General features: G+C 38.7%; 1 protein-coding gene across 1 annotated transcript; it reads left to right on the forward strand.

Moving 5' to 3' along the window:
* Positions 1-1,268: 1,268 nt before the first annotated feature.
* LOC139856931 (protein DOWNSTREAM OF FLC-like) lies at positions 1,269-2,700 on the forward strand. Its single transcript, XM_071845640.1, has 2 exons — positions 1,269-1,410; positions 2,297-2,700. The coding sequence occupies exons 1-2, from the start codon at positions 1,269-1,271 to the stop codon at positions 2,617-2,619; spliced, it is 465 nt and encodes a 154-aa protein (XP_071701741.1). The 3' UTR covers positions 2,620-2,700.
* Positions 2,701-10,472: the final 7,772 nt, after the last annotated feature.

Here is a 10,472-nt window from a genome sequence, read left to right on the forward strand (position 1 = left end):
CGAATTGAATATGCACTTGGCTTAATCTGTCATGGCCCTCGTTCTTTTCTACGGGCGAGATCCTCGAATGAATGGGTAGGAGAGTTTAAAACGTTCAACTCAACCAAGAATATTCTTTATTGCATTGTGGGCTTGTGGGTACTTCTCTTTGGTGACTTTGGAGGTTTCGAAAACGATATCTTATATGATTCTTTATTGTTTAGGAAAACGATGTGTTGGATAATATTAGACTTTATGTTTTTTTTCTAGATTAAGATTAGATGTAAAAATGCCTCTAGCCGGTTCTCTTGCATTGTAATTCCTTGTAATATTTTCTATATAGCTTTAACTTATTGCTAGCCTTTCAATAAAACTTTGTTGTTAAAAATGAATAATTCCATTTACAAATTATATGTAACATGTAATTTTACAAATTATATGTAACGTGTAATTTACAAATTATGTAATTTACAAATTATATGTAATATGCAATTTACAAATTATATGTAACATGTAATATGTACTCGTAATATGTATGATAGTTTATTATATTTGAACTTTATCATATGGTGTTAGCGTGTAAATCTTAGATTGGAGTGTTTTCGTTGGTTCCTCGTAGTTAATCAAGAAAGCATCTGCATCATGTGCGAAGCACGCTTAAAGGAATAGCAAATGTACGCCTTTGAACCCGGACCCAAATACTTACATAATTGTAGATCCCATGATATAAATCAGACCGACAAAACTTCAGGGTCTAATACAAATAGTATTTCTTTCAATTGGTTGATTTTTAATTCTGTTAGGGGTTTGGTTGTTTGTTCAAACATAATCAACCTTAATTAAAATCATATACTCCGTAGATCGTTAGGATGTAGTCATTCAGAAGTGTATAAGTCTACAAAATATATAAATTCATATTCGATTTTTTTTAGAGCAAAAACAATAACTTGCATAACATTAGAGAGATTCATTAGATGAAATACATATAAAAAAAAAAAAAAAAAAAAAAAAAAAAAAAACTTGATTACTAACTTAACACCACCTAAGGAAATTAAAGCACACAACAAAATAATTTATAATCGAGGGCAAGATCTATTAAGTCGTAATTAATGAAGTTAGTGGCGCATGACTCGCGTTCATTTAATAGCACGTGACCAGATCTCAAATTGCTCCTACACATTCAAATATTCACCCCACTATATAACTACTTCATCCAATTGCACAACTCAAATCATAACTATCATCATTCATACTTTCATAACTTGCTTATAATTTTCTTCAACTTAACAATGGCCAACTTGTTGCTCATCTTCACTCTCTGCCTCCTTCCAGCTCTTTCATTAGCCGATAATCCATTCCGTCTCCAAGGACGGGTCTATTGCGACACTTGCCGTGCTGGTTTCGAAACTTCGGTCACCAAATACTTGGCTGGTACTTAATTTCCCCAAATTACTTTTTTTCATTTAATCATTTATATTTTAAATGGTCCTATTTAGGAGTGTAACTTAGCCGAGTTTTAAGTGAGGTACACTAGTTCGACTAATAAAAATCGTGATTCGAGTTAAGCTTAAACGAGCTTCAGACCGAGCGTGATCAGCATCATATAGTATACGAATTTGAACTCAAACTTCTTGTATCAAGCTCGACCAACTCGCTAACATAAACAAACCTTTATTTATATACACTTTATTACTACCTCCGTCTCGCTAGTATTCCATTTTGGGTTGTCCCATTCTGATAGTCCACTTCCATTAATAGAAAGGAAAGATGATATTTCATTGGTGGATTTGGAGAGAGAAGATATTTCATTGGTGGAGAAATGAAGTTAGTGGGATTTCCTAAAACTGCGTGTTTTTTGTCTGTGGACTATTGGAATGAGACGGAGGTAGTATCACTTAATTTACAATTTTATACTAATATAGGTATAGACCTTGATTTATAATATAATAGGAGTCAAACTCGAGTTGAACTCAAACTTGTAGCTTGTATATTGTCAAACAAGTCGAGCTCGAACATAATACAATAAGCTCAAAACAAGACAAGATCAAGCTCTCTTTTATTTAGTTATACGAACTTAGCTTGTGCCTAATCGGAGTTCGACTCGTTTACACCCCTAGTGTCCCCTAGCATAAGTACCCCTAGTATAAGTGATAGTCATTGACGATATATTTAAATAGGCTATCTTAATAAAGGAATAAAAAAAAACATTTGATTGGATAACTCTAGAATAATGTAACAGTTAAATTAGAACATTACTACTTTTTGTTAACAAACTGTTACAGTAATATTTATACAATGTGTTACATGATGTGTGTAGGTGCAAAGGTTCAAGTAGAGTGCATGGATAGGAGTACATTGCAACGCAGATACACCTTATCTGCAACAACTGACTCAACTGGAACCTATGAAATGGAGGTACCAACTGATCATGGTGATCAAAAATGTGAGTGCGCCCTCGTGAGCAGCCCTGACCCCACGTGTGCCGAACCCAACATCGGTCGTCACCGTGCTACCGTCATCCTTACTCGTGAGAATGGTATGAACAAGGATACACGTTTCGCTAACGCGATGGGTTTCTTGGCGAAAACTCCATTGCCCGGCTGCACCGAGCTCATTAAATCTTACTTTGCTGATAACTAGATGTGTTTCGATCTTATAGTAATTATAAGTTGTCATTTGTTTTTAATGATTATGGTAAAATGCTCATTTGCTAAATAATAAATACACTGTTTCATTTAGTACAATATTTTATATTTTGTCTCTACAACTCTTTCACAACGTCCCTAGTTGGGCGTTCTAGGTCGTTCAATATAAGTGTATAAACTCTTCTGAGTTTCGTTCATTAATTCGATGAGAATTTATACTAAGAGTAACCCGAACCATCTCTCCTTATGAATATAAATCCTACTCAATCTCTACAATATATATCACAATATTGTATATTTGTATAAACTATAATAATATACGGTTAATAGTTCCCCGCAGTCGAAATGGGAGGAATGTGAACGTTGAGACTGTCTCGAAACTCATAAAAAAGTACCGGTAGTAGTCATTTGCTGAAAATATCCGCAACTTGATAGCGCAACGGTACATGAGGACTAACATTATCATAATATACTATAGTAGCCTTGTGAATAGGTCGATGCTAAATAGGATTGCTAGACTGAAAAAATAGCACTCACATTATCACAATTACTATAGTAGCCTTGTGAATTGGTCGATGTAGCTCAAGAAGCAAATTGTGCAACCAACAAGATTCCGAAACAACATTAGTCACATCACGATATTCCGCTTCAGCACTTGAACGAAAGAGAGTGGGTTGACGCTTAGATGACCAAGAGATAAGATTATCACCAAGATAGGCACACTAACCAAACGTAAAACTTTGAGTATCTGGGCAACCGGCCAAATTGGCATTTGCTAAGGTGAGTTTCATTTGCTCCCTTTTTAATTGCTTTTGCAATATATATTTTTGGGCTGAGAATACATGCACTTTATTTTAAACGCAATGGATTCAAGTACATACTAAATTCTACACCAAGTTTGAACCGAAAATCCCTTAGCTTTGGTAACTAGTAACTGCCGGTTATAAGAACTGGTGGGCGCGAGTAGTAGTATATGGATCCATAGGGCTTGATAACCCCGTCCGAGCTAGAGCACTAGCCTTTTAACGGACGTATGCTATTTGAGAAGCGTACACGTTGGTTTGCGTGTATTATTAAGATGATTATACAAAGGGTATAAATTATATATACATTAAGTTTAGTTACCAGGGTGCTCAATTTCGTAGAATATTTTGATAAACGTTTCTGGATGAAACAACTGAAAACTTGTGATTCACCTTTATATACAGATTATGCGCAACATTAAAACTATGAACTCACCAACCTTTGTGTTGACACTTTTAAGCATGTTTATTCTCAGGTTTCTAGAAGTCTTCCGCTGTTTGCTTATATGTGATACAAGCTATGTGCATGGAGTCATACATGCTTTATTCAAGAAAACTTTGCATTCACAAAATCATCACCGTGTATCTTATTTTGACTTCATTGTCAACGGATGTATTATGGTAAACTATTATTTATGGTGATTGTCTATATGTAGAAATCATCAAACGTTGAAAACCTTAGAAATTGATATTCATTTATTGTGTACCTTTTGAAAAGAATGCAATGTTTACAAAACGTATCATATAGAGGTCAAATACCTCGCAATGAAATCAATGAATGACGTGTTCGTCCATATGGATTTAGAGCGATCGTCACATGAGGTCCATAAATACGGCAGGTGCGTTGGTTAAACCGAATGGCATCACGAGAAACTCATAATGGCCATAACGGGTTCTGAATGCAGTCTTCATCACGTCGCTCTCTTTCACCCTCAACTGGTGATAATCGGATCGCAAATCGATCTTAGAGTAAACGCTTGATCCTTGTAGCTGATCGAAAAGATCGTCAATTCTGGGAAGGGGATACCGATTCTTGATCGTCAATTTGTTGAGTTCACGGTAGTCGATACACATGCGGAATGACCCATCCTTCTTCTTCACAAATAAAACAGGTGCGCCCCAAGGCGAAAAACTTGGTTGGATAAATCCACGGTCTAATAGTTCTTGTAATTGGCTCTACAATTCTTGCATCTCGGAAGGTGCGAGTCGATAAGGTGCGCGAGCTACAGGTGCAGCTCCTGGTACTAAATCGATATGAAACTCCACTGCTCTCGGTGGCGGTAATTCAGGCAATTCTTCCGGGAAGACATCGAAAAATTCGTTCACAATTCGTACGTCATCCACGCTCTTCTCCTCAGTTTCTAACGTTTTCACATGTGCTAAAACAGCAAGACGTCCTTTCTTCATAATCTTTTGTGCTTTCATGCAACTAATGAGATTCAGTTTCGAGCTACATCTCTCTCCGTAAATAATCAATGGCTCACCGTCTCCGCGTGGTATACGAAGAGCTTTATCTCCACAAATAATGTCAGCCCTTACTTTGGTCAACCAATCCATACCAATAATAACATCAAAGCTTCCCAACTTAATGGGTATCAAGTCAATCTCAAAATCCGCACCAGCTATGTTGATAATAGCTCCTCGGCCAATTTGGTCAACTTTCTCAAGTTTTCCGTTGGCTACCTCGACAAGCATACTCTCTTTTAAAGGAACTAATGACCAATTTATCTTATCGCAAAAGTGTCTACATACATAACTCCTATCGGCACCATTATCAAATAAGACAGAAGCTAATAGATTGTTGATAGTGAATATACCTATCACCAAGTCGGGGTTCTCACGGGCGTCCCTTGCATTCACGTTGAAAGCTCTGTCACGCGGTGGTCCGCCGTCCTTTCTTTTGTTGGGACACGCATTTCTAAAGTGGCCCGTCTGTCCGCATTCGTAGCACTTTTTCGGTCTATTGGGGTTCGCCTTCACATTAAGGGTGGTGACCTTGTAGTCCTTACCGATATCCCAGTCCGTTGGCACTTTTCACAAACCACATTACAATACCCGGTATGGTGCTTGTAGCACCTTTTTCATTGTGGTAGGGTACCCTTGTAGTTTGGGTTTGAGCTTGTGTTTGGGTTGGGATTTCCACCGTTGTTGTTTCCTTTGAAACCCTCATGTCGCTTCGCCGGGTTTTGATCATAGGCTCTACCCTTGTTGTTATCCCACTTACGCTTATCACTACTACCCGCTTCAGACTTAGCCTTCTCCGGTTCATCGATGATGATTTGGTTCATTAAGGTATGCCCCATGCGCATTGCTTCCGGGACATTGGGTGGCTTAGACGAGGTGACGTTTCCCTTAATGGACTTAGGAAGTCCCCACAAATATCTTTCCGTACGCTTGAACTCCGGGGTAACCATGGTAGGACACATCAGGGCTAGTTCCAAATACCTACAATTGTAACCATCGAGATCGTTTCCCACAACCTTCAACTGCATAAACTCAATCTCCATCTTCTGGATCTCGGTCCTAGGGCAATATTCCTCAATCAGGACCCCTTTGAACTCCTCCTATGGGGTAGCAAACGCCTCATCAATACCCTTTGCTTGAGCCAACGTGTTCCACCATGTTAGTGCGCCGTCAGATAGCGTACATGAAGCAAACTTGGTTTTGTTTGCCTCTGAGCAGTTACTAACTTGAAACACATATTCTAACTTCTCAAACCACCTAGTGAGACCAACTGGCCCCTCCGTTCCACTAAAGTTGTGAGGTTTGCAGCTTTGAAACTCTTTGTATGTGCACCCATTACGAATGGGCTGGATAACCGGTGGCGGTGGAGCTTGGAGGTTTCTTTCCGCTAAAGCTGCGGCGACCTGTTCATTGATCATATCCTCGATTTAGGCTGCGGTAGGTGTTGATCGTCCGTTGGCCATGATGTTCTAAACAAAAATTTTGACTCAAGTCAAAATCAAGTATTCAATAAATAATAATACAGTATATGGTAACCAACATGGAATTAACACATCACATATTTATTAAGTAATGCATCCAGGTACAAATACCACAGAATCATCATACAGTCACGTAAATAGAACACCGTGCAAGAATACAATAATGCAAAGTTCCATTCATTAATAATAAGTTGCATACATCAGCATAGGTTCGTACAATACATAAGTAAAACATAAAACTACAAATGAGATTACATAATGAAATCTACTACAAATGTCCTATGGTGAAGGTAGGTGCAGGATGTCCAATACATGAGACATCTGGTCCTCGAGCTCAGCTACCCGAGCATGGAGGATCTCCACCTCCCTTGTCAGTTCCTCGACAGTAGGAGATGGTGGGGCAGGCGGTGCAGTCGGTACGGGTGGTGCTGGTGGAGCTGGTGGTGCAGACGGTCCGACTCTAGAAGTAGAGGCTGCAAAGCGGTAAGGCTTACGCACAAAAGGATCAGCAGGGTACGGCACAAGCCGCTTACGGGCGGTAACCCTACTACGCCGACCATATGCGTCAGTGAATGCTCGACCTCCGTTAATCCGTGGAATGATGGTTCCATCGAAACGGTACCGCTTCTTCGGCGGGGTAGAGGGTGGCTGTACAGGTGCATCATCAGGGTCCTCATTAGAATCATCGCCACTGGAGTCGTCTGAGGAGGTGTCGTCGAATAAAGAGTCAGCGGAGGATGGGTCGTCCGAATCATGTGGAGGTGGCTGCACGGGTTGCTGTACTGGTTCTCCTCGGGCCTGTCATCATTTGTCGGTATCTGGCGGGTCCGATCGGCACGAGACGTCCATCAGGAGCGCGTCGGCACCAATGGTTATGCTCATTACGGACTGGACCTTCCCCAAGATCCGCGAGAATCACAGCACCACCGAGATGGTGCTGTGGCGCTGAGGGTCCGGGGGCAAGTGGAGCTGGAATCTCCTGGAGGTCCTCGACTCCATCAGAGGTAACCATTGGGGAAGGTGCATGACTACTGGCTCCAGAGGATGAATCGCCGGAGTCGCTGGAAGGTGTAGATGACGGCATCTGAGAATCGGAAACAATGGTCAGTGAGGTGGCTGACGAGTCTGTGTCGCTGTCCAAAATGATGACAGGTGGAATATCCGACATCTGAATAAGGAAAAATAACTTTTTCCATATCAGTAAGTCATAAAGCAAGCACATATTAGGAAAATTAACTACGACAGTCTAGATCATGTGTAACAGTAAGTAGCATGGCAATAACGACAAGTATCATGCAATCGAAAGCAGATAATAGCATGCAGTAGTGAAATCGTGTAATAGCATATGGCATATAGTAGTAAAAGTAAACAGCAGCATGCAGTAAGTTTCGCAGAAACAAGTAAACTAGCAAGTTATAGATTAGTCCTATTAGTGAATCCTACTCGGTCGGGTCTTGACTCACTAATACAACCTAATTCCCTACAACCAATGCTCTGATACCAAATGTGACACCCCGTACTAAATCAACATGTACGGACCATCAACAACAGGATCATTACAAGGTCAAACACTATATGCGTTTTCAAAACAAGTTGGCATTCGTGATAAAAGGTGACGTCTTAACCAACGTCAAATGTTTTACAACCATAAGTATGCTTCTATGGATGGAAGCAAGTAATAATAGTACGTAACCCTTAGGTCGTTACAAATCATTGTTTCAAATGTAATAAAGTTTGAATGCAAATAAATGTTCATGATGTGACATCTCTAAAACAGCGGGTGTCTACAGCAAGACTTGTACAACAGCGGAAGTGGCTAACCTTAAGCACCTGAGAAAAATATGCTTAAAAACGTCAACACAAAGGTTGGTGAGCTATAGTTTAAGTATAACAGTAATGTAAGGTAGGCCTTGAGATTTCAGTGCTACAAAGAGCGTTTCAAAACAGTATGTAAGGTATATGTTTAACCGTGGGCTCTTGGTAACTAACTTAATGTTTATAACCCCCTGAAAGTACACTTGGTGAGTGCGTATGTTTACAAAGTATTAAACACCCGTTAAATGCTAGCGCGACTAGCCCGAGTGGGGATGTCAAACCCTATGGATCCATATCTAAGATTCACGTTCACCGGTTCAAAAACCAATGACTAAACGTTACCGAGCTAAAGGCAATGTTTATGCCATTGTATAACCCACACATATATAAAGTTTAAGTACTCGTGCCTAGTATGTAAAATGTAAAATGCGCATGTATTCTCAGTTCCCAAAATAGTTAAAGTAAAAAGGGATGCTATAACTCACAGTGGTAAAGTAGTAGTAAAGTTGACTCGGGAAAGTAAGCAAGTATGTAGGTCCGGAAGGTCCTCAACCTAAGTCAAAAGTTACTAAGTTAGTAAATCGTCCCAATAGGTTTATAAGTATGTAAATTAGGTCCTAAGGGTCATCATCATTCATCATCAAACAAAACGTATAAAGTAAGTTTCATTCTAGAAAAGAGTTTAAAACAAAGGCTGATTTTGATCAGCCGCCACGGCCTCTATACCTACTGAATTGAGGTGAGACCAGTGGTAATGGCTCCGTATATGAGTCCTTTAGTTACTGTAAAAGTTCCAGAAGCAAACGCATCTTCGTTATACCGTGGCGACGGTCTAAGTGCGAGTAGGTCAGAAATTTCAACACAACGTTAAAAGAACATAGTGACACTCGGAGGGCCATAAATCCTAAACCGTAACTCGGATTAAGACAAGTCTTAAACAAAAAATTATCTACTCAAACAGGGATAACTGAAAATCAACTTTACAGTAGCCCAGGTATTCTGATCAGACCCGAAAAACAGTAGGTTTAGTGTTCTGGTGGGTTCTTGATGCTCGATGCTTATCACGGTTCTCATCCTTGATGCATATAGCTTCAAGTGTACAACTCGTTGATGTGTTTGCATCATCTTTACCAAGTTTTGACCATCATAACACAAGTGTAACTCTAATATGAGTAGCACAACTCAATTAAGTGTTGCAAGTAGTTTGATGAACCAAAGTTACATCAAGATCTTATATCCGACACATACATGAACTCTAAAAGTAATATTAACCAAGTTTTGGCTATCATGACACAATGTAAGTCTAAGACATGTAGCACAACTCACTTAAGAGTTGTATGAAGTTTGATGAACCAAAGTTACATCCAAATCTTAGATCCAACACATACAAGAGTTATACAAGTAATATTAAGTTACAACTTGAAATTAAACTTAAGCAAACAAGATCTTAGGTTGTAGAACATAGTTCTTAGTTAGATCTTGAAGATTGTAGACCTAAAAGTCTAGACCTAAAGTTCTTAAGTTAAATCCAACACAAGTATATGAAGTTGTAACTAGAAAGTTAAACTTCCATGTTCTTGAACTTACAAAGTTAATTTTGGTTTCAAGAAGTATGAGATCAAGTTTTAACTAGTAATATTTGACCATGAACAATCAAACACAAATTTAAAGTAAGTAAAAATGAAGAAATAAACTAGATCTACAAGTATTATGTTTATATGTGCTTCATACTTGAGAAGATTCAAACTAAAGTTTTGAATCTTAAGAGTTCAAGTCTACAAACATGAAAACAAAGAAGATTATAAACTTATGAACTTTTAGTCTTGAAAACACTTAAGTATAGAAAAATAAACTAGTAAGTTTTAGGTTCTTTGTTCTTGGTTTTACTCAACAAAAGAGATGGAAGAAACCAAGATATATGAAGATTCAAACTAGGAAGTTTGATCTTGAATAATAATCAACAAACAACAACAAGTACAAGATAAGAAAATGATGATGATGTAGATACATGGTTCTGTTTTTATTCAAGAAAGAAAGGAAGAAATGAACATTTCACTTACAAAAAAAAGAGAGAAAAGTTGAGAGAGAGAGAGCTGTGAGTATTTTTGTGTGTGTGAAATGGAAGTGAAATGCAAGCAAATATGTAACAAAGTTAAATGAAAATGATCTCCTCTTGCTTGCTTGGAAACCGTCGGTATTGGAGGCAAAAGAGGGGAGTCAACAAGCCACTTTCAAGTATGGGATGTTGTAGTATGCTAGGAAAGGATAGTAAGTTAAATGCATGG

Source organism: Rutidosis leptorrhynchoides, chromosome 7 (assembly GCF_046630445.1).
Source record: "Rutidosis leptorrhynchoides isolate AG116_Rl617_1_P2 chromosome 7, CSIRO_AGI_Rlap_v1, whole genome shotgun sequence".
Lineage (NCBI taxonomy): Eukaryota > Viridiplantae > Streptophyta > Magnoliopsida > Asterales > Asteraceae > Rutidosis > Rutidosis leptorrhynchoides.